Source organism: Ursus maritimus, unplaced genomic scaffold, assembly GCF_017311325.1.
Source record: "Ursus maritimus isolate PB19 unplaced genomic scaffold, ASM1731132v1 scaffold_34, whole genome shotgun sequence".
Lineage (NCBI taxonomy): Eukaryota > Metazoa > Chordata > Mammalia > Carnivora > Ursidae > Ursus > Ursus maritimus.
In genome coordinates this window covers 25,176,381-25,204,084 of record NW_024426008.1, presented here as the reverse complement: position 1 = coordinate 25,204,084, position 27,704 = coordinate 25,176,381, and the positions used below count along the sequence as shown (strand labels likewise).

General features: G+C 53.0%; 1 protein-coding gene across 1 annotated transcript in view; it reads right to left on the bottom strand.

Moving 5' to 3' along the window:
• Window positions 1-8,815: 8,815 nt before the first annotated feature.
• ROR2 (receptor tyrosine kinase like orphan receptor 2) overlaps window positions 8,816-27,704 on the bottom strand; it is a 189,729-nt gene continuing 170,840 nt past the window's right edge. The window contains exons 5-9 of the mRNA XM_040620319.1: window positions 20,978-21,105; window positions 16,996-17,310; window positions 15,578-15,823; window positions 12,629-12,831; window positions 8,816-11,217 (exon numbers count right to left, since the gene is read on the bottom strand). Of these exons, the coding sequence (XP_040476253.1) occupies window positions 9,772-11,217; window positions 12,629-12,831; window positions 15,578-15,823; window positions 16,996-17,310; window positions 20,978-21,105 (2,338 nt within the window). The 3' untranslated portion in view covers window positions 8,816-9,771. The remainder of the gene's footprint in view (window positions 11,218-12,628; window positions 12,832-15,577; window positions 15,824-16,995; window positions 17,311-20,977; window positions 21,106-27,704) is intronic.

The following is a 27,704-nucleotide window of genomic DNA, read 5'->3' as shown; positions in this document are numbered from 1 at the left end:
CTGGGACTCAGACCCGTAGTTACTGTGGGGCACCCTTCTACCGATTATCTGATCCCTTCCGTGATAGAAGTGGAGAGGAGCTTCCCTTCCTCACAAGGGTCCTTGGGACCCAGGTTGGGTCAAAAGAGAAGCAAGACAGCAGTCCCACCACTGCTGTGTCCAATTACAGGGTCTTACAATCACTAAAATTAAAAAAAAAAAAAAGTTAATCAGGAACCAATAGTTTACACACTTACTTCAGGCAAGAGAGAAAGAAAAACCCAGATTTCCCTGGGCATATGGTTGTTTCGAAACTTCATTCCATCTTAGTTGTGGAAATGGTGGTCCTGGAGGCCACCTGCCGTGGGCAGCTCACACACAGCACATGTGGCTCTCCGTGGACAATGGGTTGATCTCCCTGGGCAAGAAACGAAGGCAGTCAGCTCCTAATCACCCCCCACCTCACAGGCTGATGCCCAGCTTCTGTTGTCCGGGTTTATGGTCAGAGGGGAGGGCGGGTGGCATCTCTACTTTCGGGATTTTATCCAGGTTGACTTTGTTGTCGAGGACGTCAGCGGTGACGGACATGTGCCCTGAGAAAAGATTAAACCCTCTGCACAGGGAACGAAATTCTCAGTCTGTTAGCTCAACCCAGGGACTGTGCTACAGTATGCTCCCGTGTTTGCTCACGTTTTTCTGACTCGCTCTTTCAGATTCTAGAAGATTCAGTGACGCCCCCATGAAGCCTGTCTGTGCCCAGGAGCTGTTGCTTTCTGTGTGTATCTGCCCTGCTTGGTGTGTAAACTTCCGTGGCTTCTCTGACTTTTCCATGGAGCCCGCAATAGCTGTGAGTACTGCTGGCCTCGAGTGCCACCATATTTAACACTGACGGTGACCTCTTCTGTTTTTAGTCCATCTTTTTGACCAGAGGCAAGTCACTTCACCTTCTTCGAGGGAGGGCTGGGTGCGCTGAGGATCTCTGCCGGAAGCACACTGTGGGCCCTTCTGGCTGTGTTCGGGGGGATCCGACATGAGTCACTGAGGGGTTAACTTCTGAAGGAATGTCAGCCCAACCATGAGCCCCTTTCATCCCATAGCAATACTGGCATCCAGTTCTTCATCAGGACAAGGACTTGTACGGAGATTTTTCTTTGGAGTGGAGAACTCATCTTGAAAATCTCAGTACTTGAATTTCATGGCATTTATCCTGGGTTGATTTTCAAAATTGCACCTGCATTGTAATTCACGCAGAACTGACCCAGCCTGTGGCCACAGAGCCTCGTGTGTGACAGTTTACTCCCGGGCTCAAGGGCAGAGAGGGGTTTCTGGTGGAATGCGCAACTTTGCTCCCCCCGCATCGACGTGTGGGCATAGATATTTTGAGGACAATTGGTGGGTTAGAAGAAAGCACAAGGGCATCAGAACAGACAGGTCTGTAGGGTCAAATAAAAGTGGGCACAGAGTGGGGGGGGCAAAGCAGACCACGCATGTGTGGGAGAGGCGGAGGCAGCCACGTATCTGGTGTTTCTCTGTGCCAGGCATGGTGTAGGTCATGGTATCGTGCACGAGAATGTTCACTGCAACATTATAATTGCATTCACAAATAGCTGAGTACTAAAAAAAAAAATCTAGAAGTGGAGAATTTCACTTACCAGAATTCACCATGAGGATTGTTAGAAAGCAAAGAACTGCACTCCTCAGGGCGTGTGTGTGTGTGTGTGTGTGTGTGTGTGGTGTCAGATCTCTGGGGAGGGTGGAGTTGGGGGACACAGCAGCTATTTTGAGTTCGAGAATCTGGGAGAGGAGTTTTAGGAGGGATTCTTGGTATTTTCCTGATCCTGCGTCCTCCTTTCTCTTGATTTGGTCCCTGTTTACTGGGACGCGGCCTTAAGTGACTTCTTAGCAAAGGGGAGGTGTGGCACCCACGTTCCGGGTCCTCGCTGCCATCTGTCCCTTACTGAGGGACACAATGGGCATCACTGGGGAAACGGCCTCGTCTTCGCTGGGCTGCGTCCAGCGATTCCCTTCTGCCTCCAAATGCACAGACGCTGCCCAACAAACCCCACCGCAAGCCTGGGGAGGCCTCAGTGAGAGGGAGAAGATCCCTGCCTTGGGGACAGAGATGGTAATCCCTGCAATCCCTTGTAACGCCACCTTTGCAAGAGGGAACCGACCTGTGGCTGGAGAGGCGCCTGGCACACGCGGTTCTCCACTGATCGGTATTTATGTTCAGGCCCCATCGACTTAAACGGGCGGGCAAACAGATGCCGAAGCCCTGTCCTTTTACTCTGGCTGCGAACAGACCTAGAAGTGGATTCATTAGAGTTTATTTTCTAGTGGCCTCTAGTGGCCTTTCTCAGAGTTGCATCTCAGTCCGCAGGTTGGAGACCCTGTGACTGGCCAGGAGAGGCGGAGGACACCCGCAGGCTGGGACGTGCGGGGAGCCCTCGCGGGGCTCACGGCTCTGCTGCAAGGACACACACCCCTGCACAGCTAACCCTGTGGGGGTAAGACCGGCTTCTTGTCCCCATAAAAATCAACACGGCTCACTACCCGTCTCTTTCTGCTGCTCGACGTGATTCTGAGACCCCCGCCTTGTGAACGGGGAATTCACGGTTTGCAGGGAGGGACATACGTTGTTAATACAGCGAAAATCTCCATTTTCTGGTGGGTCTTGCATGAGCAGACGCTGTGGGGCTATGCACCTGCCTGTTTTTGTTTCCAGCGAAAGTGAGGGGAAAAGCCGGCGCTGGTCCCAAGGAGAGGAAATTTGAAGACAAACCTTTTCAGAGGCTTCTTGGTCAGTTATTTTTTAGAGGCACATTTGGGGAGTACAGACCAGATTATTTAGACTGCCCGGTCCTGCCAAGGAGTCTCCCCTTGGGCTGCTGGGTTTTCTTCAGACAACCGAGTATCACGGACATTCGAGAATGTGCTTGGCTACGGAGTCCCTCTGCTGGAACCACCTGGTTCTTTGACCCCCTCCAGCGGGGGTAGGGGGACAGCAGGCTGCCACCGGCGTTTGTCACCCAATGAATCTAAGGATCTCACCTCGGGTCCGTTTGGAGAGTGTCCCGTGTGATTTCCGTGGCCCACTGCGGGTGGGACGGAACGGGTCCCCCAACGATTCGATCCACACGTGCTGTCCGGGGTAACCGCGTGAATGGTCGTAGATCCAAACAGAGCTTTCCGCTGCAGCCCTCTTTATCCCTGCACATACCAGGTTTCTCTGCTTCGTCGTTTTAGCAAAAGATGCGTCCCCCAGGTATAATCAAGTTAATGAAACTGATTAAGAGAATAAATGCCCTGAATAAATCCCATGAGGTGCGTATTTCTAGGACCCACAGAATCAACCTAGCTCTTCTCAGGTGACCACACACCATGAAGCGAACAGAGGACATTCGTGTTTTGTAAGAAAGAAATGTGACGTCTCTCTTACGCTAATGAAATACGCACTGAGGGCTATTGGAAGTAACTAGAAATGTACCCTTATTGGATAATAATTAAAACTCCAGGAACATTTACCTGCAAGAAAAGGAAAAGCCCAGCTCTCCCGGTGAGACAGGGACCTTGCAGAAGGAGCCTCCGGGAGCCCGAGGCGCCTCTGTCCCCTCCAGGGACGGTGGGGCACATACGGAACATCCATGATACCACAGCAGTCTGTGAGCACAGTAGATGTGAAAAAGCAACAATTCTGATGATTGCAAAAACTGCAGAACCGATTTGTGCTCCTCTTCAGCTCTGCTTCTCGCATTGTTGGGACCCCTCGACGTGCGCTTCTGCAAAGCCTGAGAAAGCAGGACGGTGGAGGCCAGGTCACGGCGTGCCCCCACCTCCTGCTCCCTCCGGCCTGGGTCACAGCCGCCGAGGGAAAGGCAGGCGTCAGGGACGCCGGCCTGGGGTCCGGGGCAGGTGGAGGAGGGAAGAGTGGCATCCCGGGAGGACCGGGCCCTGGGCACGCAGTGGTCTCGGGACAGGAGCCATAAAGATGCACTCCTAACCTTTTCTGCACCACAGACAGACCCCTTTGCACCTGGGTCCCCTTTAATGCAGAAAACATTTCTATTGAAATAAAGCATTTCTTAAAACCAAGTTAGGATGGCATACATGTGTTCCTGTATTCACTCAGGAACAGGATTTTGCGGCAGGCCTGCTGGTGGGTGTGATCTTGGAGTAGTCGTGAGCGAAACCAAACATTGGGGCATCTGCCACACCGCGGGGGTTCGGGCGAAAACGCGATTTTCACCAGCAGCCAGCCCTGAGTGCGATGAACACCTCCTTGGGTTTCCCCTACGTTTATGGTAAGAGAAAACGCTACATTTCACTCAGAGGTTAGTGAAAATAAACATGTGGTTTCCCCACCACGTTCACTGGCAGGTCTGGGGGGCCTGGGGCCCCAGGACAGGGCCCTGCCACCGTGTTCTGAGATCCAGGGAATGCCGGGGTCTCTAGATGAAAGTAGAGCCTCTACAGGGACCCAGAAACCAGTCTTCACAAGCAATGGAAGACGGTGGGTACCCACCCGCCAGTGTGCTCATGATGGAGGGGGAGCTTTCTGCCCTTCATCACTTGCAAATGAAGGGACCCGATCTAATGATACCTGAGGGAGCCCCTCGTCAGTAGCCCCAGCTGGGTTCTGCCCAAGGCATCACCAAACGGCAGGGACTGTCCCCCGGGAAGACTTAGCCTGTTCGCACGGTATTTCTTGTTCAATAACCCTCCTCCTGAGAAAGCGGGAATGCTTCCTCTCTGGTTCACCACTGAATCCAGCCAACAGGACATGTTCGAGAAGTATTTGTGGAACAAGCATGTGAACACACAGCTGGAGGCCGTTTGGGGAGAACCGACGTGCCGTCCGCCGGACTGGCCCTGCACCTTCAACCCTTTCTTTCACCTAAGTGATGCTTTCTTTTAATATTCCTGAAAGTGGATGGCTCTCATTAAAGCCAAGGAAAACAAAACAAACTGATGATAACGAGGGCTGGTGGAGAGCCGTTGAAACTTTAGTCCTCAGTCATTGCTGGCGGGAAGGTAGAATGGCGCAGCCTCTTTGGAGGAGAGTTTGGGAAATTTCTTAGAAAGATCACTGATTTACCATATGACCCAGCAATTCCACTCCTAGGAACCTACCTGAGAGAAATTAAAGCTTATGTCCACATATGAACATATGCAAATGTTCATAGCAGCATTATTCAGAATATCCAAGAACTGGAAAAATCCACCTGTCTACGGACAGACGAGGAGATAAACAAGTACGGTGTATCCGTATAATGGAAGACTGTGCAGCAATTAAATGACCTTCTGATACACACTAAAACATGGGTGAATCGCAAAGACATTCGGGTAGGTGAAAAAGGCCAGAAGCAAAATGCTACATAGTGTATAATTCCATTTACATAAAATGTCCAGAAAAGGCAAATCCATTGAGACGGACAACAGAGCAGATAGCCCAAGGCTGACGAGCATGAAGGATCTTTGTGAGGGGATAGAAACGTTCTAAAATCAGGTCAGGGTGAAGGCTGCACACGCTGCAAAGTTACTAAAAATCACTGAATTGTACACGTGGAGTGGCTGAATTTTATGGGAGTAAGTTACAGCACAATTAAGCTGTTTAAAAACAAGAGTGATGGTCAGTCCAATGGAGACTGAGGGAGCCTCAAGATCCAACCTGAATGAAAGAAAGCGTGTTCTCTGGAGCCCAGAACAAAGTCCCTGTTACAAAATGCTGTGGGTCTCCCAGGGTGAGCAGCGTGGAGACACAGAGAGTGGAAACAAGGTAAAAACCAGACACACAAGGGTCCACAGTGACCCCTTCGGGTGGCCTATCTGCCGGTGGGAATGCTGGGCCCTTCCCAGCCTGGAAAAGTCGCGCTGGGGCCGACTCATGTCTACTTTAGTGCCATGGCCAAAGTGCACCTGTTACCTATGGGAGAAGCTCCGTCAAGCAAACTGAGAAGGCAAACCAGGCAGCAGGAGTAGGGGTCCTGAACGCTAAAACCATCTTTCGGGCAACTTGCACGTTAGTCTCTTCACTCCTTTCGTGGTTCTTGTAGCCCAATTTGTGTCTCAAAGTGTTGGTAAATCTTAACAAAATTCTATGGCTGCACATTCTTATTATTGTCTGTTGAGATGGGCTTTCCCCCAAAGAGGCGGCTTTAGTGCAATCTTCCATTAAAGACGCCATAGTGAGGAGACAAAATAAAATATAGAATGTGGTATAAAAAAAAAAAAAGCGACAAAAAGATGATTGTTAAAACCCTAGGAGCGAAAGACAGTATTAAACAAAAGGTAAAAGAAAGAAAAATGCCCATACAGACAAGGTACCATTCCTGTCAAGTTCTTTAGAGAAGGAGAACATTCAACACGGAGCTGGTAGGAATGGGGGCAGCAGGAGCACAGGGAGGGGCCGGGCCCCCTGAATTCTCTGTCACCTGCCTGCACGCCCTGTCCCTTAAGCGAAGATCATGAACAGGGTTTATCGGAACCTGGCCCCCTGGTGGACGTGGCTGTGAATTGCACAGGCGCTTCCTTACCCTAAGCCCCGTGCCCTGCTTTCCATGCTGGGGAGGGGGATCCTTACAGCTGCCTTCTGGAGTTTGGTCATTTGGTCCCATCTCTCCCTGGGTAGCTGCATATGTCCCTAAGGCCTTCCAATCCCCAAGGGTTGGTTTTCAATCTGCCTCTCTCCCTCTGGGCAACTGTTCACTAAAGCCTCAGCACTTGAGGCTGGGAAATAAATCGAACAGGATGAAGCTGTGAAAAAACAATACCAATGAGTTAAAAATGTTAACTTGCCCTGTCTTTTTAAAAACATGTGCTAGAGCCGAAACAAGGGTCCCCAGGCCCCTCCTGCACAGGTTTCTCCCCACCTACCCCTGCCGGCACTGAGCCATCGCACGTGGCAGATCGCGTGGCAGGGCCCCACGGAGGAGACGCTGCCGTGACACCTGCCACCTGCCAGATGGGACTCTGACCTCAATTTCCTCAGACACAGCCTCCTTCTTAAAAGCTCACCTCAGAAAAGTTCTTCGATGTTTCTATAAGAATCTCCCATAGGAACGGCTGCGTAAGATCCGTTTGAAACAAAGTTGCCCCCAAATAGGCATCGACCCTGAATTTCGAGGATGAACCCAATGCAAAGGGAGCCTATTTAACCAATGCTCCCGTGTGGAGAGAGGCCAGAAGGTTCCTTGCCGTAGAGGGGCAGCTACTGTATACTGTGGCGTCTAGACAACACTCTGAAATCAGCACAGGAAAGTGAGCCACTGCTCTGACACCCTGTTTCAGCGAGGACCGTTTATCAAACACGTCAGGATGGCAGGAGCTACTTGTGGCTTCGTGTGGCTTGAGGAAAGTGACTGCACTTTCAGGAGCGGCTCGGGAGTGGTGGCGAGCTGGGGTGAGCGGGGCACGCGGCCGGGGGACGGCACGCGCGGTGCTGACCTGAATCCTGGCCCTCGGCTCTAAGATCGGTTGTTCGGGGTCATCCCAACCAAGCCACAGTCCAACGAGCTTCAGCAGCGGCGTGACCTTCCTGCGGATGCAGAGGCCCTCACAGAGTGCGCTGCGGCGGACAAGAGCGCTACGGAGCCCAACAGAAAAATCCCCAGATCAGAACCTCCCCGCTCTTGCCAACGTTGCTGCAGAACTTCTGCCGGGGGCTCCACGGTGCTGCCGGCGGCCTGAGCCGTGGTCCCTGTCCGGGCGGTAAACCGAGGGGGTGGCCATGCCCGCGCAGAGGACAGCCAGGGGGCTGGTTCCCATTTTCTGCTCTCATGTGCCAACCCAACGGTTAAAGCATCAGGTGCCCGAATGAGAGATTAGATTAAGTTCCTCTTTCCGATCAGTGGAAATGAGAAGTAACCCCATTTAACCCTGAGCTCTGCGACTATGCAGCGTGGACCACACAGGTCAGGAGCGGGGCTCCGGCGGGCTCCCAGTCCCGACCCCGACCCCACTGCTTCTTCTGCCAAGCACAGAAGCGTCCCCCCGGTTCAGGACACACATTCAGGCATGTGAGTTCTTTATAGGTCTACGGGGCCCTACGCGCGAGCGGCATTACACCAAAGCCGGGGGTGAAGGGCACACAGGACAGCCCTGACGTTCAGGAGGACCTGAGGTCCTACACGATCGGGATCGTCAGCTCGGGCTTGGGTGCAGCACCCCCAGGACACCTGTATGTGCGCACTCTCGGGCCCCCCGACCTGCCCGGGAGCGGAGCAGGCAGGGCTCCTGCTGCCCGCACGCACAACCCAGAGTCCCAGCTAGCCTCGCCGGCCCCAGTGCCGTGGGACCCCTCCAGCCAGCCCCAGCAGACTCCTCGGCTGGCGCTGGGGGCCTTGCTGCTGGCTGAAGCCCCTCTGGGTCTCACCCCAGTTGTGCTGTGTTGCAGGGGAGCCCTGGCCCCTGGGGTGACCGGGGTCCAGATGGCTGAAGTGCCATGGGAGCAGAGACACAGGCGGCCCTGGGCGGGTGGCGAGGGTGGCCCATGTGCGCTCACTGACTCACCTCCCCACCATCAAGCCCTGCCCCAGGGCCCTGGGAAGGGCCAGGCTCTAGATCTAAAACTGTCAGGGGCCGTGGGAACCGCAGAGGAGAGAGGTTAAAACCAAAGACCAACTTCACATCATCTGCAATTAATTCGCCCCCGAGACCCTAACAGAGACGCAATGGGACGTGTTTCCGTCATTTGCCAGCATAGATTCACACTCAAACGGAGTTGCTGGTCCCAGACGAGATGCCCACACCCACACCCACGGCACTCAGCCCACGCCCTCGCTGTTCGGTCAGGCGGCACCTCGGCTCTGCCATCCTCGCACCCTGCAGAGAGCTGACCCAAAGTTCTGTTTCACTTTATTGGATACACCAGGTATGGGAGTTACAAGTGAGATCGATCGGTGCGCCGGCCTGTGAGCCTTCTCTCCCGCCAGCTCTGAAATGGACGGACCTCGCCTGCACATGGTACAAACACAAGCCAACCAGAATACGATCAGGCGGAGTCCCAAAGTGGGTCACGTAAACAGTTAAATTACTGAGCTCACAATACTTCAAGGAGAATGGCATACACCACCACATAAATTACATTTCCGCTCTGTACAGGACTCTAAAGAAAAAATAACAATACTGTGCTCTGTACAACAGTGCTCCTAACATTCCAAACCCAAGAAACACTTGCCCTTGAATTCCAGAAAAGTGGGCAAAATACACATGCAGGGTAATTAGAATCATTTCACAAAAATACAAAATGGCATGGGTTTCTTTTAAGGCACATTTTCACGGAAGGCACACACAACTCCCATCTCAGAAGCCCCGTGCTCATGGGACCCTGGCGGGCGGCAGCGTCCTGTCCCCGAGAATCCCGGGTGGCAGCAGTGGGGAGACGGTCACTGGCAGGGGCGGCAGGGAGAAAGCAGGTCTCCATCCTCAAACAGGCCGGCTGCCGGGAATCTCACGGCTGTACCACAGGCCCGTTTTCCAAAGTTGTACCATAGCCGATTGACACGCAAGGTGGAGGGAAGGCGGCACCTTCTTTCCCGCCAAGCGCAGGCACTGCTCACTGCCGGTCTCCCTCAGGGAAGCAGGCAGTGTAGGCGGTCACCATGCATCCTGCTGGGCCACCACCCCGCCTGGTCAGGCACCACCAGCTCCAAGACCCTCCAACCGCAGCTCCGTGCACAAGAGGACCACAGAGGAGCAGATGTTGCACAGCGAGACCGCAAACCAGCCCCCCCCCCCCCCCCCCGGTGCCTGAGGCTCGAGCCTCCCCTGGAGTGCCCGGCGGCCCTGTGCCCCTCAGGCTTCCAGCTGGACCTCCGCCTCGTCCATCTGCAAAGTGTCATTGTCCCCCAGGAGCTCGGTCTCCGGGACAGAGCCATCCTCCTCCTCCTCCGCTTCCTGCACGGGGCTCTGGGCCGCATCCTCCGGGGTGTTCTGCGGGTCCTCGGTGGCCTCTGAGAGCAGGGCTGCCCGGTCCGCCATGGACGTGTTGGAGGGCGCGGTGGTGACATAGCCCGTGCTGGTGGAGCCGCTGCCGCTGTGGTGGGAGCCAGGCTTGGGGACCACCTGGGCGGGCACCTGCTGCGGGGCCATCTGCATGGGGATCTGGACCGGGTAGAAGTTGGGCAGGTAGGCCCCATAGGCCGGCACTGGCTGGTACCCGTTGACGGGGATGTAGAGCTGGGGAGGGGGCACCATGGGCCTGATCTGGCCTTTCATGGGGATGAACGGGGGCTGTGGGAAGGGCTGGGCCTTCTGCTTGGGCCCCCCGTAGCGGGCGTTGCTGACGTTGCTGACGGGGCTGGTGCTCAGCGAGCTGGTCTGCGTGGCGTTGCTGGCCCCCGAGGTCTGCGCCGAGCTGTTGTAGGTGGACAGGTTGCCCCAGGCCCGGAGCCTGCTGTGGATGTCCTTGAAGCGGGGCCGCCGGCTCGGGAACTCGTGCCAGCACTCGATCATCAGGGCGTACACCCAGGCAGGGCAGTCGTCGGGGCAAGGCAGCACCTGCCGGCTGCGAACCATCTCCACCACGTCCTGGTTCGAGTGGCCGCAGTAGGGCTGCAGGCCGTAGCTGAAGACCTCCCACAGCACCACGCCGTAGGACCAGATGTCCGAGTCCACGGAGAACTTGCCGTACATGATGGCCTCGGGGGACATCCAGCGGATGGGGAGCAGTGCGCTCCCCATCAGCTTGTAGTAGTCGGCCGAGTACACCTCGCGGAAGAGCCCCAGGTCCGAGATCTTCACGTTCAGCTTGTCATACACAAGGACGTTGCGGGTGGCCAGGTCCTTGTGGACCAGGTGGTGGCTGGACAGGTACTCCATGCCCGAGGCGATCTGCGCCACGACGTGCACGAAGTCGGGGGGCTCCAGGGCGGACTTCACCGTGCGGTCGTCGTCCGTGCTGCCCACGTCCGAGTGCGGCGAGCGCATGACCAGGAACTCGTGCAGGTCCCCGTGCGAGCAGTAGCTGAACACCATGCTGAGCGGCTGGTCCTTGGTCACCACCCCCAGCAGGCACACGATGTTGGGGTGCTGCAGCCGAGCCCGCAGCATGGCCTCGTGCCGGAACTCCTCCCGGAGCGGCCCCTCCGCTTTGTCCTTCAGCGTCTTGATGGCCACGGCCTGGCTCTGCTCCCCTGGGGCCGGGCCGAACAGGTGACCTTTGTAGACCTTCCCAAACCGGTCCTCCCCGAGCTCCTCCATGAACCTCACCGACGACAAGCTGATCTCCTTGAGCTTGGCCTGCCAAGAAGAAAAGCCCCAGTGAAATACGTCTGTTCCCACAACAGGGGAAGGACAATCTGGGGAGCTGGGAGGGGGGGCTCAGGGGGGCAGCCCCGGGGACGCCCGCCAACACAGCCCAGCAAAGGACCCCCAGTCCTGCCCACCCCAGGCTCAGCCTGCCCTGCACCCCGCTCTCTGCTCTTAAACTCGCTCTGACACCAGGAGGCTGCCTGAAAAACTTCAGCGTGTCCCAACCAGGCTGCAAAGTATGTCCCCCCCAAATACGCCAGGGATACCATCGCAGGCCATGTGTGCACACCTGTTCACACGCACACACACCCCCAGCCAAGCTGGGCTCCTCTGTCCCGGAGGCACCGCGGCACTCTCCCCGCTGCGTCCCCCACCCAGGGCCCTTCCTCCTGCTCTCCGCTATGTGGCCCGCCGAGGCCCAGGCACCACTGCGTCACAGTGAGACCCAACCTGTCTCTCTTGAACCCTGCAGTGTGCTGCCCCCGATTTCTCCCACTTGCAGAGTCTAGGCCAGCTGTTTTCCAGCTGTTCCTCAATGGGCCCATCTCACTGCTTCTTCTTGATTAGACACATTATGATGGAAGCACCACAGGGTGAAATCAATCCAATCCGCCCGCCCCTTCTGTGTGCCCGGCCCTGTTCTTCTCCTAGGCTCCCCGATGCAGGGGGTTCTGCATCTCCTCACCCTCCACCCCCACGGCCCCCAGCAAACACGCAGCGACTGCTGGCTACAGAGCTGGGTGAGTCCACTCTCCCCCGACCAGCTTGGAAGACCCCCTTCAGAGCCCAGATGGGAATGTTTTCCCCCAAAGCTTACAAGTAATGTAAATGTCCCTTCTGTAAGCCCGGCAGGCCGGGACAAACGCTCTCCCGTGCTGTATCTCAGGGTGTTACCGCTGTCCTAAGAGCTCTTGGGGCGGGGGGTAGGGGGGTGGGGGAAGGGCGTGGCCTGTCCTACCTCCCCTCTAAGTTTGCTGCTCCACCCTTCCCTGAAAATCAAAGCAAAGCAAAACCAACCCGACTCCAAACTGACGAGAAAACAGGCCCCCGTCCCTTATAAGAGCCAGCAGGGCCCTCACACACTGGGCCAATCCGAGCCCTTTTCCTTTGGTTCTCCTGTGGGGAGAGCAGCAGCCCTGCAGACGCAGGACGGCTCCTTCGGGCTCTGGCTACTGCACCGGTCTGGGTGGAGGGAGGAGCCGTAGACTGTGGGATGGGAAATTCCGATGCGCCTACCACTTCCTTCCTAAGGACACAGATGTCCTGACATGTCTTAGAGAAGACGCGGGAGAATAAAGGGCAGTTTAAGATGGTTATGTGTCGAGTATCGAGTGTCGAGAACCCGAACGTCGGGGCAAGCGATCTCCAGGCAGGGGCTGTGCCTGGAGGCGCAGGAGACCTGCTTGTGCTGGGCGACGAGAGGCATTTCCACGTCCTGGCTGGGCGAGGCCATCAGCTGCCGCCGCTGTGGTGTGGACGCAGAGGCCTTCTGCTTGTTCCGGCACATGCAGACCAGGAAGAAAAGGCACGCGATGACCAAGGGAATCGCGATGCTCGGAACCAAGATGTACAGAATTCCCATCCTGCTGCTGTCCTGGGGGCCTGTGAACAGCAAGGTCCCCGACGGTTTAGAAAACATCCCCCCTTCCGACTCCAAGTTCTCCGCCAGCCCTCCCCCAACTGCAATACTCAAGCACAAGGGGACGATCCCAGGAGTTGCATGAGGGGCAAAATGGCACGCCAAAGCTAGGAGAGGGTAACGTACCGAAAGACACCCCTCCCGCTGCACGTTTATGAGACACAATCCGAAACTGTCACCAAGGAGTCAATCGGGAACACACAGCTCAGAAACCCAAGGACGCTAAGGCCCTTACAGCAGTGAGAACCAAGGTACTGGGAGGAGAAAGGACCCTTTCCTGCAACATTTTAGGATTTTGCACATTTTTTGTGTGATGAACACATACTCTTTTAAGATAATAACTCAAAATGCATTTGGATTAAAAGAGCACTGGTAGCCTCGAGTTTGACCCAATGCAGTTCGCCGCAGGGCCACAGCGTGCTTGGAAACGTGGGGGCGAGATGTCCAGATTGAGGCTTCCAGGCGCTTTACGATTTTCACAGCGAGGAGCAATGCTCTGTCTCCCTCTACAGGATTCCCAGACAGGCACAGGGGGCGCACTGGGCCGCAGCACTGTCCCAAGCCCAGTGTCTGTCTGTCCCATCAGCCCCATGCCAGCGCCCCCCACCCCCCAGCTCAGTCCCCGCTGCAGAGGAAATCAAACACCACCATAGAACTCCCCTGGACCCAGCCTAGAGGCAGATGTTCCAGAAGCCGCAGGGGCAGTGGAGGCTCCGGGTCATTTCTCTGGGGAGATTCCACGCCCCTCAGGCCCAGGTCAGAGATGTGAGCACCGTCCAAACATCGTGCGACCATTTATCATTATCTTTTCAAAACCAGCAACAGGTACCAAGCTTATTGACAACTGGAGTGACTCTTCCTAACAGCCCATTTACCAAAGACTATACCACTGCTAATAGGCTGGCGTTCCCATTTCTATGTCCAGTTTAAGGTGAGCGTGAAATAAACGACATTCATTCAGCTCTCTTGAAATACAGAAGCAACAGTTTCACAGAGTTCTTTAAAACAGGATTTTAAGTGTAATTCTTTTCAAACGCAATTGTAGCCTCCATAGTTCCCGGCCGCTGGTTTTGTGGCAGAATAATAAATACATCTGGGACGAGGCTCCAAGGAGGACAGACAGCCCCGGGCGCTTGCCGGGGGCCGCGCACAGTTCCGCGCGCTCCGGATGCATGTCCGTCATCACCCGACCCCTGCCGGGAAGCACTCCGCCTGCTTCTTCCTCAGCCGCTCACAGTGATCCTGCACCACGTACGCTTAGCATTTCTGCCCTCGAACCGCAAAGCTTTTTGCAATATGAGATGTTCCTAGAACTGCCAGTTCGAACAGCCTACGTATTTTTAATGTTTTGATTTATTTTTAATTACAAAAGTGGTAACTGCTCATTGCGAAAATGTATTCTGTTTGAACACTTCTGTAGGCCACGGGACATCACTGCTGAAAGTCTGGGGTGTATCGTTCCAAAACGTCATGCACAACATGGAGGTGCCTATGTGTATGCGTGCACACACACACACACGCATGTGTGCACACACGCACACACCTTTCCTTTACAAAGAAGGAGACAGAGAAGGGGAGGGAGGGGGGCGCAGACAGAGGGGGTGGGGGGAGAAAAGCAAGGAGGAATAACACAGCGATTGCCCTACAGCTCCCTTCTTTCCCCAACAGGTCATCACGGACATCCTTCTTTGCAGGAAATTTGTTTTAGAAAACTGTAGCAATCCACGAAGTAGCTTTATGATAATCTCCCGACACTCTTCATTCTTGAAATTTAGTCCTGCAGTGAACACACATTCTCGAAGATCTGTGTTAGGACCTGTGCTGGGTTAAGAGGAGCGGCAGATTTGGAACTGCCCAGTCCTACTGCCAGGAGGTGACGGATGCCAGTTTTCACTGCTAGCGTCCGCAGGAGGAGGCTCGCCTGGCCCTGGGGCCGCCAGGAGGAGGCTCGGGGAGCACGGCGAGCCTGGCTTTGCTCCACCCTGAATCTCTCCTCATTCTCTTCTCCATAATGGTCCAGCAACCCACTTTCTCCAGGGTCCAAAATGTAAGACTCAGTAGGCAGCCAACCTTGTCTTGGGGACCCAGGCCGGCGGGAGTGGGTGAAGCGTAAGTGGTCTCAACACAGAAATAGGAACGCTTGTAAAGTTTGCGACCCTTCATTGCACTCTGTTCTGTGCGTGATGTAACAAAGTCACTGCAGGGAAACTGGTTACAAGACTAAAGCTCTGTTCTTCCTCGCTCTGCCGTGTCCACCTGCGCAAACTGGCACAGCGGGAGGCAGGGGCGGGAGGTGTCGGTCCCCAGCGCCAGGTGCCAGGCCGAGGGCTGTGGCTGTGGCAGGAAGCACTTTCCCCGATATTGGGAAACACTACATGACAATACTGATGGAGAAACCAGACGCCAAACTGACCATCCCAGGACCACACACAGGAAAAGCGCTGACGGAGGGACCCCAAACCCTAAACAGCAGTGTCCACGTGGTGAAACTCGGGGTGAGATGCACATGACTCTTCACACGTTTCTCTAATTTAAAAGGTCCCGTAACGACCAGCTATTACTTCTAGAACCCGCAACGGCTCTATTCAAAACCAATAATCAGGGCGGCGCAACGGGGGAGCTGTGGGAGCGCCAGTGCCCGGGGCCCCAAGCCATCACAAGTGCACTCAACAGTTAACGCTTTAAAAAAAAGAGAGAGAGAATACATACTACAAGAGGGAACGTCACACAGTTCCATGCGTACGTTTTTATTCTGCGTGAAGCACCAGGGGCCCTCCATCTGCCCTCCGGGGTTGCGGCAGTAAGCGTGCCCCCCTCCGAGCTCGGGGAAGGCTGCGCTGGTCAGGTGGTGGCTGTGGGGTAGCTGCAGGGCCCACGGCTGGCACTGGTGTCCCGACTTGGTGGTGCTGGCCGTCCCCCTGTAGTCCGTGCCTGAGCCGTTGTAGCACTGATGGTCTGCGAGAGAAAGATGCGTGAGGAGGCCGAACGGGAAGGGGCAGCAGCCCTCCTCCAGGGGGGAGGGGGGCACAGAGCACCCCTCTCCAACTCCTCCAGAAAGAGACAATAACACCACTTTGCCTGCATGTACCCAAACCGTTATTTCCGGAAGACCAAACGATTTGACTTCCAAGAAAAGCAGCATTTAAAAGTAATGACTTCATGAAGCCCCAAGCCCAGAGGTTAAGTTGGGGGGTGAGGGGGCATCCGGGGACACATGTGGGGAAGAATACCCATCCGAAGTTATACCATGATCGTGAAAGCACCTTTGGGACCCGCCAGGCACCTCCATTGCAGAATGAGGGCGTCACCCCAGCCTCACGCTCGCTGGCTCTAGAAGCAGAGCCGGGCTGACCGGAGGGAAGGTAAACGCCCAGGCCCACAACCTCAGACACCCACTTTGCTGCCAGCGAGGACACCGTGTGCATCTCCGTGGTCCACAGCGGAACGCAGAGCACTCTGGGAGCCAGCCCCGGGGTGCGTGTGTCCCACGGCAGTTCTGCGGAGCTTACCGTGAGCGGGCACAATTCTAAGCACTGTCTAAACTCATTTAATCTCCATTCCACCTTCTGAGATTGGTGGTCACTATCCCCGTGCAATAGGAGGAAACTGGTACTTAAGCAACGTGTCCAGGGCCACCTGGAGTGAGCCCTGCAGCCAGCATCTGGGTGCAAGCCAGGAGCCCAGAGACCAGGCTCTGACTGCCCAGTGAGGAGCCCTGCGGGCTTTGAGAACCCCCAGCCTCACCAAAGAAGTGAGTGGAGTCCCGAGCCTGGGAGGAAGGCGAGCTCTTCCCTCGTCCCTCCCCTTCAAGGGGCAGCGACCCTGATCCAGTCAGAGTTGAGAGATGCTCAGGGATCGCAGGGCAAGTCTGGAAGCTGGCCCTGCCTCTGCTCCCGCTGCTAAAAGGCTTTTGCAGCAGCACGGAGATGACGCCCATCTTAAGAGAAGTGGAGTGTGAAGCCCAACGATGCTGTGACTCACACCAGTCCCTAAGACAGCCGGGACTCAGCGGCCGGACCCCAAAGCCCTAGTGTGAAGCCCCCCGTGAGCGCCCACAGCGGCTGGGGCCCCGGGGCTCTAACAGGCCCGGCCGCGGCCAGGAGGGGGCGCGTGCACGCAGGACTCACAGCGGCCCAGCCTCTCGGCCGGGATGCCGATGCGCATGCAGTTGGCCGCGTCCGGGCTCTCGGGCAGGGGCAGCGCCTCGCACTTGGGCAGCTGCAGCCGCATGAGGATGAGCGGGTTGGAGCGGGCGATGGTGTACTCCTGGCGGCACAGGTCGCTCTCCAGCACCTCGCACTCGTCCCGGCACAGCTCGCGGGGCTTGGGCGCCCGGGAACGCGCGTCGCACAGCGGGAACACGAAGTGGCAGAAGGACGGGATGGCGAACTGCGAGCACTGGTCCGACAGGTGCGTGGAGGTGCCGATCATGGTGAAGGCCGCTGCGGGGGGCGGGGGGTGAGACTGGCGTTAGGGTGGGTGGGCACCTGCTCTGGGGCCCCTAAACCCCATCTGAAGCCCCCACACACATCCCGCCGGACCTGGTGCACCCAGCCCCATCTCCAGCCAGGTGTCCCTCCCCTGCCCAGAGCGCCTGGCCCCCTCTCTCACTCGCACCCGCCCCTCTCTCCCCTTCCCCTCCCATCAGGGCCCTCCAACCCTCCACCCTGTCCTCTGCACACCAGAAAGTCTCTCACACAAGCAGGCCCCAGGGAGCACGAGCTGCCCTGATTTGCACCAGACATAGAAAGTCTCTGGTCCCAGGGCTTCACTTACAAACATCAAAAGTGCAACAAGAAAGAAGGAAAACCAGGCCCAGAATCTCATCCAGCTAGATGCTTCCTGCATCACAGGAAGATTCAGATTTCAGACCCGAAAGCCACCTCCGAAGGCTCCGCTAGGAACTGGGCTGTGCGAGCAATGGGCGGTAGGTAGAGCAATGGGGCTGAGTGCCGGCGAGAAGCGGGGGCTGGAAAAGAGCACGAGGACGGAGCTCCGGTCTTCTGCCATCCCTGTCCTGTGGGCCTGCGGGCAGACGCGGCAGCCTGGGGAGGCTTCAGCAGGGGGTGGGTGGGAGGGGGCCCCAGAGGGGTTAGACAGTAGGCCACAGATGGGCCACCCGCCCTCTGAAATGCAGCCGCAGGAGGAGTTAAGAAGACGGTGGGAGAGGCAGGGGTGAGAGGGAGAGCCAGCAGACAGCTGGAGGGTGTTCAGAGGGGGAGAGGGATGGGGGTGCTTTGTGAGAAAGGGAGCAGAGAAGCAGGTCGAGCCAGGAGGGCCTGGAGCCAGGGTCGGCTGGTTTGCTTTTTCGAGGTAGGACACAGAATAGAGTGTGAGAGGAATGAATGTGACGTCAGATGTGGAGAGAGCACGCGGCTGGGAGCTGTGGGCTGGGCGGGAACAGCGGTGCGTGTGGCAGGAGGGCACGGTCCCCCTCTCTCGGCCATCAGGGCTCAAAGGCAGGCATCAGCCAGCATGCCCCCTGCCAGGAGGCCCACCCACTTTGACCTGCGAAGGCCCTGCTTGCAAGGATCTGACCCGGGACAGCTAAAGAGAGGCCCCTCTGCCCACACACCCTGTGCATATGAGGAGAAAACAACACGTTGGGCTTCAGTCCCTGGGACGCCCACTCTACCCATGACGTGCCGTGAGGTGCCCAGTGCGGCCAGCAGGTGGCGCTGCAGGCACCCATTATCCAGGGGGACCTCGGAGCACCCAGAGCCGCCTGGGGGACTAGATGAGCTGGCGTGGGAGCCCAGTTCTGGCCCTGCCCCGTCATTTACTACAGGACAGAGGGTCACTCAGTCCTTTCTGGTCCTGTGTCTTTATCTGTCAAGTGATTTGTTGAGGCCACACCCTGGGGGCTGGAAGCCCAAACCGAGCCTCTAAGATAGCTTGTGAGATGAATACATGGTCCTTACTCCTCCTGGTCCCTTCTGGCCAATATTAAAATTGAGGAACAGAGAGGTAAGAGGTTTAGGTGCAGGGTCTCTCGGAGATGGCTCAAGAACCAGGTGTGAACCCAGGTCAGTCCCATTATGGAGTTGGTGACCATCAGGAGGGCCGTCATGATGTGGGCTGTGACCCCCAGGCACGGAAAGATGGTCTAAGAAAGCAAACCTGGCATTTCTTTTGGGGTAATTAACCAATAGAGTGTCATAGCTGACCCTTTAAAGGTCTCCCCTCTTCCCTTGCCTCCCTCAGAACGTAGCACATAAGGACTTACTTCTCAAAGTACGGTTCTGGGTACCCAGAAGGTCCAACAACTCATGTCCTTGCCTTTGTCCACTCCCACATGTCACCTGAAGGCCTCTTGGGGCCCATTCCCTGGGAAGCTTCCGGAGTCCTGGGAAGGAGCTCTGACAGGCATGCTCCCCACCCAGACAGAACATCTCCACAACCGACAGTCTCTAAACCACAAGCCAGTCAGTCTAGAGCAACTTCGACTTCATTGTCTCTAAAATCCACAAACCTGGAGATCCTCGTTCTAGACTTTTGTCTAAAAACTGCTGTACAATCAGTCTCCTCGGATAGCGGAGTTGGTGAAAGCTTCAAACAACTCCTGAAGACAGAACTCAGGGACAGTCCTGTGCCTGGAATCAGGGTTTGTCAACTAGTGGGACGCAAAATTCTGGAGGCTGCGGCTATAGCATTTTACAAGATGATTAGAACAGGGGATGTCTGAATGCATGGTTCATATTAAGGCTATAACCGGCTCTTTCCCTTAATGAAAGAGAACTGAGGAGAAAAATCCAAGCACACTGCTTTTGTTAAGGATGATTTTTGCTTCCTGGAACCTGTGTCGCTTCTCTGAGACACAGGTGTGGGTATACGAAATGATAACGTGTAAAGCACACATTTTTCTATATCTTGTGGTCAAAAAGGTTTGAGCAGCTCTGCTCTAGATGGCATGAAAAGCTTTTCCAATGACAGATACCAATGTTCCCAAAACGTTCTCCTATTGGACGACGCCGTCCTCCTACTTCTCACTGGACACCTCGCTTTGTCCTTGGGGGCTCCGGAACCACGGGCCAGCCAGGCTGATCCTTGCATGGCCATGACCTTAGACCCTCCAGCTTGAGGTGAAAGGCAAGGGAGGGCTGAGCTGGATTTAGAAGGACACGTCAATGACATCTCTGTGAGTGCCCACCTAGCATCCTCACTCTTGCCCCTCACCAGGGCGGTGCTTTTTTGCAAGCTCTCCTTAAATCCCACCACGTGTCCTGGGGAGCCCAGCATCAGAGGTGGGCAGGTGGCCCTATGGGGCAGCCGGGGTCTGGAACTATCGTGTGGAGAACCCAGGTGCACGGGGACACCCGCCATCTCCGCAAGATTTCCCTCGTTCCTTACAGAGTCTGGAGAGAAAAACGTGTGTGTTTGTGGGGAGAGCAGAGATGGGCTCTGGTCAAATTCATTTTCTTACTTCTCAAAGGATTTCCCCCAAGATGACCTTCCCATCAGCGTGTAAAAGTCAGTGCACTGCGGACTGACAGCCGACCAGAAATGGGAACTCCTGAAGAGACAGAGAGCAAGCCTCTGCCTGCCGAGCGATCTGCCCCGTTTCCCACGCCGTGAAGCAGGCCCCTGGAAACCCGACCGCTCCTGGGACCTGAATGCTAACCGTCGGTGGTCCGCACAGCGTCCCCGCTTGCCACAGCCTGCAAACCTCTCTCCCCGACACTGACGTCAGGACTGTGAACCTTTCAACCAAGCGCAAGGCCGCGAAGGGGCAAGAGTCAGGGAAGGCAGAACAAAAACGTCAAGTGATTGAGTGCAGGGGCACCAGCCTCCCTGCGGTGTGGCCAGCCCGGGGACAGGAGGCCCTGGCGACGCAGTGAGGACAGGACATCTCAGGACCTCGGACCCATGTGATGGACCCAATTAAGCACGCTTGCTAGAGTGAACGCACAAATGGGAACGTTTGAGGGTAACCCTGGTGGCAGTCCCAACCGCTTCTATCAAAGCTCCCTGACTCTCCGTCCAAGACACGCGGAACTGGGACCGACTGCCCGAGGTAGGAAATGACGAATGCACAGGGGGACGGTCTGCGCGGAGACAGGCAGCCGCACGCGTGCTCACGGTCTCACGACAACGATGTGGGGCTCCTACCTGTGATTCGGTTCTCGATCTCTCCCTGCATCTGGAGGGAGTCCACGTAAATGGTCCGGTTGCCAATGAAGCGCGCGCACGCGATGCCCCGGTAAGGCTGGCAGAAGCCGTCCTCGTGGTAGTCGTCTCTGGGGAAGACACCGTCTGTGAGCTCACTGGGTGGTGCTGTTTCTTTCCTTTTCAAATCCAGCGTCTTACGATCTGGTCATCTCGCTCCTTGGTATTGACCCAAATGAACTGAGCGCCCCGGCCCACCAGAAACCCGCCCACGAATGCTTAGTGCAGTTTTATTTGTAATTGCCAGAACTCGGAAGCACCCAGGATGTCCTTCCGCAAGTGAACGGGCAAATCAACTGCGGTGCGTCCAGACAGAACAGTATCCAGTGCCAAACACAGACGAGCCCGAAGGACACGGAGGAACGTTACACGCACGATCCTAAGTGAAGTACGACTCTGAAGAGCGCACGTGCTGTACGAGTCCCGCTACCTGACATTCTGGAAAAGGCAGAACTATGGAGACGGTCAAAGGTCAGCAGTTGCCAGGAGTTGTTGGAAGGGTGGTGCGGGGGTTGAGCAGGCGAAGAACCGGGGACTTCAGGGCGGGGAACCTAGTCTGCGTGATACTATAATAATATAATGGTGGATACATGTCTTTATAGGTTTGACCCTAGAACAGCCCACGTTTCAGCCTCATGAGTCCATTTACACGCAATTGGTTTTCAGTGAATGCAAGAGAGTATGATAAATGTACCTTCTCCCCCTTAGGATTTTCTTAATAACATTTTCTTTTCTGTAGCCGAGTTTATTGCAAGAATTCAGTATATAACGCATACAACACAGAAAATATGCATTAATTGGCTATGTGATCGGTAAGGCTGCTAGTAGTCAAGTTTTTGAGGAGTCAGTTACACACAGATTTTCCACCACTCAGGGGGTCGGCGTCCCAATCCCCATGTTGTTCAAGAGTCTGTCGTCCGAATTCACAGCATGCACGACACCAACAGTGAAAGCTAACGTATGCTCAAGACTCTGGCTAATGGGTGCGACTGGGTGGCACAGCGGTTAGGCGTCTGCCTTCAGCTCAGGGTGTGATCCCGGCGTTCTGGGATCGAGCCCCACATCAGGCTCCTCCCCTATGAGCCTGCTTCTTCCTCTCCCACTCCCCCTGCTTGTGTTCCCTCTCTCGCTGGCTGTCTCTCTCTCTCTGTCGAATAAATAAATAAAATCTTTAAAAAAAAAAAAAAGACTCTGGCTAATGATTAGGCATTGACATTGGCTCATCGGTTCTAACCAGTACGCCAATGCAAGACGCTACTAACTGTAGGTGCGGATGCTGGGAGGTGGTCCGTGAGAACTCTCCATACTTTCTATTCGATTTTTCTGGAAATCCCAAATTGCTCTAAAATATAAAATCTATGAACTTCAAAAAATCCAGCATCTTTAAGGGGAGCGGAGCCACGGAGTGTGAAAGGTGGATTATAAATGTGAGGCGTACACGTGGGTGGGTACACGTCCGTGTATGGGAGCAAATACACACAGAACGCTCACCAGGAACATGTTTCATCCTACCTGTGAACTACATCTGAGACATTACGGCGCACCCCTGTGAACTTCTGTTGTTTGCGAGCAAGACTTTGACAAAGATGACGATGATCCAGAAGCTGTGTTCAGCCATTACACTGCACGAGAGAAATCTTTGCAGTGGAGGGAAACAAGGCAGGGGGCAGGATTCCCAACCAAAAGTCTGGCCTTCAAATAACTTGTACAAGGAGATGTTCTTATCAGACGACAGAGAAGTGTTCTATGTAGACGGCACGGACCACACTTAAAAACATGGGGGATGGACGGAGAGCCTCACAAAAGCATAGCCCTCCCACCAGGCCCCCCAGTCTGACTCCGTCCCCAGGGCCTTTGCACGGCCTACACATGGCCCCGCTGGGGTCTGTGCCACATTCTATTCTGTAGAAACGGTTAGTCCTGCCTTCTGCTGATGAGATCAGGCACTCTGAGTACCCAGACGCTTTCCTGCGGGCACTCAGGACTCTCCAAGGGGACAGGGGACGTGACCACAGCAGATATAAGAGGGCTGCCATCTGCTGGGAGCAAAGGAGAGGGGCTTGGAGCTCTGGGGCAAGCTGCTGACAAGTGCTTTGGGCCTGTAATTAAGTCACTTGTTTTCTAGCAAACGTGGAACTGGCCCCTAAGCCTACCAACACTGTCATCCCACCCTACACTGATTTAGACTGTCCCCCAGTGAAAATCTGTGTTGTATCCAATTTCACCGAATGGACTTACAAATCTGTATTTTAGCTCCCTCGCCAATATAAAATCTGGACGCTCGTAACAGCGGAGACAAAGGGTCTGGCAGCCACCTCTCGGCCGCCTCCGGCTCTCTCCCTCTTTGGCACCTGCAGGAACTCTTTTTCAAAGAAAGGAACCTGGAGCCATAAATAATTTAAACAAAGAGATTCTGGTGTCAACAAGAGCTGGATGCCCTTTCTCGCAAGCTCGCTTGGCCATGATTTCTTTGGGTCAAGGATTCCTTAAATATAGTTTAACTAGCCCAGCACACGTGCTAACAATACACACCCGACCCCCTCCTTTCTCTCTCTTTGTGAGCTGGAGTTAACTGCTGATTAAACTAAAACCAATGCCCACGCTTACCAAACGCACCAAGGGTGCAAGTCAGCTCTGCCCCAGGGCGTGTGCGACGTGTACTGTTTGCAGGTGGCTCAGGGCACTTGCCCACCGCGCCAGGGAAATCAAAGAGATACGCACGCTCCGTGTAACGTCACCAATGCACGGGATGGGAGATCTGATGCAGTCAGTCCCTTGGGGTGACCCCACAAGAGCGAGCAATTTCTTTTCTCCACTTCAAGAATCAAGGCATAGAAGGCCCGGTCCCTTGCTGTGGGCTTCTCCCTGGACACTGGGCAGGTGCCCCCTGGGACCGGGAGAGCAACGGGGGTGCAGGGAAGACATGCTGAGAAGGGGCTCGGCGTCATCTCATCTGATCTGTTGCTAACTCAGCTCAGTGGGCTTCTACTCTGACTTGTAGAGAATGTCCAAAAACACAAACAGAAGTGTCTAGAAAATGACATCCTTCAGGTTTCTGACTTGTGAGAAAACAAGTAGAAATTACCTTTTAGTTTCAAGCACAATTATATTTTATCTTTACCTGGCGTAGTTTGGGACCTCTGAAGAGTGACAGAGCTGGGAAAGCGTGTAAAACAGGTCCCTCGGAGACCAAAGAAAAGCACTGAGACAGAAGCTGCCATCTGTAAGTTGCTTCGACCACACAAGTGAAACACACACGTTACCGAATCGCAGACCATCAGTGTTACGGAAATTCAATTTCGGATCTCTCCTACATTCCCAATGCCCCACACGCTAATCTGAGGCTTGATGACACAGAGGAAGAAGAAACTTACAAACCAACAAATTCATGGTCAAGGAGAGGAGACAGATAAATAGCTACAATATTGTGTAAAAAGAAAAAAAAAGCAAGGAAAGGAGTAGGTGACTGAGAGCAAACAGAGGAAGGAGAGAAAGTGCTTTTCACAAAGGGCTGAGAAGATGATGGACTCATGGGCACCTTCCCCCAGTGATAAATGTGAAACATAAAAATTAGTTTGAAGAAAAATACAGAAAAATTCATGGATACAAATAATGAATGATCTTTGAAGGGAAGTTGGGTCCCTTGAAATTGAAAAGTAATCAATGTCAAAATTCAAATGCAGTTACACACGGTGTAGGAAGGTAACCTTCCCCTGCAAGCAGTTTTTTGCTAAAAAGTGGCAAAATCACTTTCACAATTGTCGTTCTTATGAAAGGGTCAGCCTGTATTAAACGGGCTGTCTGCTTGAGTGACGCCGAGGAGGCTTCCTCTCTGGCGTAATGGAGGACAGAGCAAAAGCACAGGGAGTAAACGGAGATAAATCACTTTAACAAAGCCTGAAACTCAATTCCATAAGTTCCAGGTGACCTGACAGCAATCGAATAGGCAGGCAGTAACGAAAGACTCTTTGGAGGAAGGTAACAAAATCTAGAGTAGAAACTACAGTGTCGAGTATACAATGAAAACTTAGCAGATGTGAAGAAACAGGTAAGTGTAACCCATCAGGAGAACAAACCCAAAGGTGATCCAGATGTCAGACTCAGCAGACCAGGGCTTTCAGGAGTTCTAACTGTGGGAAGAAAGTGCACAGAAGAACTAGTGTAATGAAGATAGGGGTAATTTCAGGAGACATGGAAACTGTAAAAGAATCGAATGGAAGAACTAAAACATATAATCCCCAATAAACCCTTCACTGGATGGTATGAACAGATTAGATTAAAAGATTTTTTAAAAATGGTAAGCTTGACAGGTCAAAAGACAACTTCCAACGTGAAGCAGAGATTAAAATATTTACAAAAAATAAACAGAGCCTCAGTGAGCCGTGGGCCAGTACAAGGGGGGTCTAACTGATGCGCCATCAAATCCCAGAAGAGAGACCCAAGGAGTCAGGAAAAGGATTGGATGAAATAATCGCCAACATTTTCCCAGAGTGGATTTTAAAACAGTAACAAGCAATGTCAGGGAAGAGCAAGCATGACAAACAACCACAACCACAACAACCAAGGACGTCACACCCACTCACATCATGGTCGCGCTGCTGAAAACCTAAGATAAACAGAAAAGGGGGAACATGACAAATAATAACTGGCCCCTCATCAGAAACAATGCAGAACGGAATGACAGCTTCCACACACCAGCAGAGGAAATAAATCGTGAACCTGGAATTTCATGCTCAACAGAAACATCTTTCCAACAGAAGGGTCCGCTCACCAGAAAGGTAGAAACGTGAATATATCTGATATCAGAGCATCAAGATATATGAACAAGAACTGACAGGACTAGAGGACAAAACAGAAAAATCCACAATTACAGTTCCTCAAATTAGATAAAAAAATTCCTGAAGAAACAACAGTGGAAACACTGATCACTGCCCTTGACCTAATGGACATTCGTAAACCAATATACCAACGAGACAGCATCTCTGTTTCAGTGCACGGGACACATTCACCCAGACAGACCAGATTCTTGCCATAAAATAACTCACAATAAATTTAATAGAACTGGAACCATAGGGGCGCCTGGGTGGCACAGCGGTTAAGCGTCTGCCTTCGGCTCAGGGCGTGATCCTGGCGTTATGGGATCGAGCCCCACATCAGGCTCCTCCGCTATGAGCCTGCTTCTTCCTCTCCCACTCCCCCTGCTTGTGTTCCCTCTCTCGCTGGCTGTCTCTATCTCTGTTGAATAAATAAATAAAAATCTTTAAAAAAAAAAAAAAAGAACTGGAACCATAAATCTCAGATCACATCTAATTAAATTAAAAATCAAGAACAAAAGATATTTAGAAGCTCTGCATATATTCAAAGATTAAACAGCCCACTTCTAAATAACCTTTGGGTTCAAAAAAGAAAACGCAAGGAAAATTAAATGGTAGTTTAAATGGAATTCACATGAAATATGAAAAGTGAAAACAGGATGCCAAAAATTGTGGAATGCAGCTAAAATAGTAATTAAAGAGAAATTTATGGCTTTAAATGCTTAAATTAGATAAGGTTTTATATTGTAAAAAGCTGGAAAAAGAATGTCAAATTAAACCTGAAGTAATTAGAAAATAGTAATGACGAGGACAGAAATAAAATAAAAGAAAATCAATATAAAAGAAATAAAATAAAATAAAATATATTAAATATTTTTACTATTTAATTTTAAATAATTTTATATAATAATTTAAATATTTAAAAAATAAATTTTAAATAGATATATTAAATAAAATAATATAAAAGAAAAATCAATAAAGCCAAAAGTTCTTAAAAAAAATGAACAAAATTGCTTATATCTAGAAAAACTGATTAAGAAAAAGAGAAAACATACATCACCAAAGACTCTATGGATGTTAAAAGATAATAGGAAACATTATGCACAAATACTTGAACACAGATCCAATAACTTAGAAAAATATACTTGAAAAACACAATACACTAAAACTAGTGGAAACAGAAATAAAAACTCGGAATAGCCCTAAATGTCTTAGGGAATCTGAAGTCGTAATAAAAAAACCTTCCCATGATTAAAACCCCAGCCCCAAATAATAGAAACTGGTGAATTCTGTCAAACATTTAAGGAAGAAACAGTAATTTTACACAAACTCCTTCAGAATATAAAAGAATAAGAAATACTTTCTAATTCATTTTACAGGGTCAGATGATACAAATGCCTCACAGGGCTGTCCGAGGGCTTCACAGAGCAAAATGCCCCTGACCAAATGGGCAACTTGCTTTACAAAACAAGAACAAATTGGACCCAACGAAGTAAAAAGACAATAGAGCAACGGGTAATGAGCCAGCAGGGCTGACCAAGAGTACAAGGTTCTTTCAACATTTAAAAACCAGCCACTGAAAACACAGAGACAAAGAGGGAAACCATGTAGTGATCTCAGTTGATAGGGAAAAAGCAGTTGACAAAAGTCAACACTCATTGATTACCAAAACTCTCAACAAACCAAAAAAATCACTTTCTTAATCTAATAAAAAGGGCATCTATCAGAAACCTACAACATTTTACTTAATGGTGAAATAGGGAACATTTTCCCCATAGACATCGGAAAAGACAGACCTGTCTGCTCTTACCAATTCTAGCTGACATTGCCATGGAGGTCAGGAGATAGACTGATGG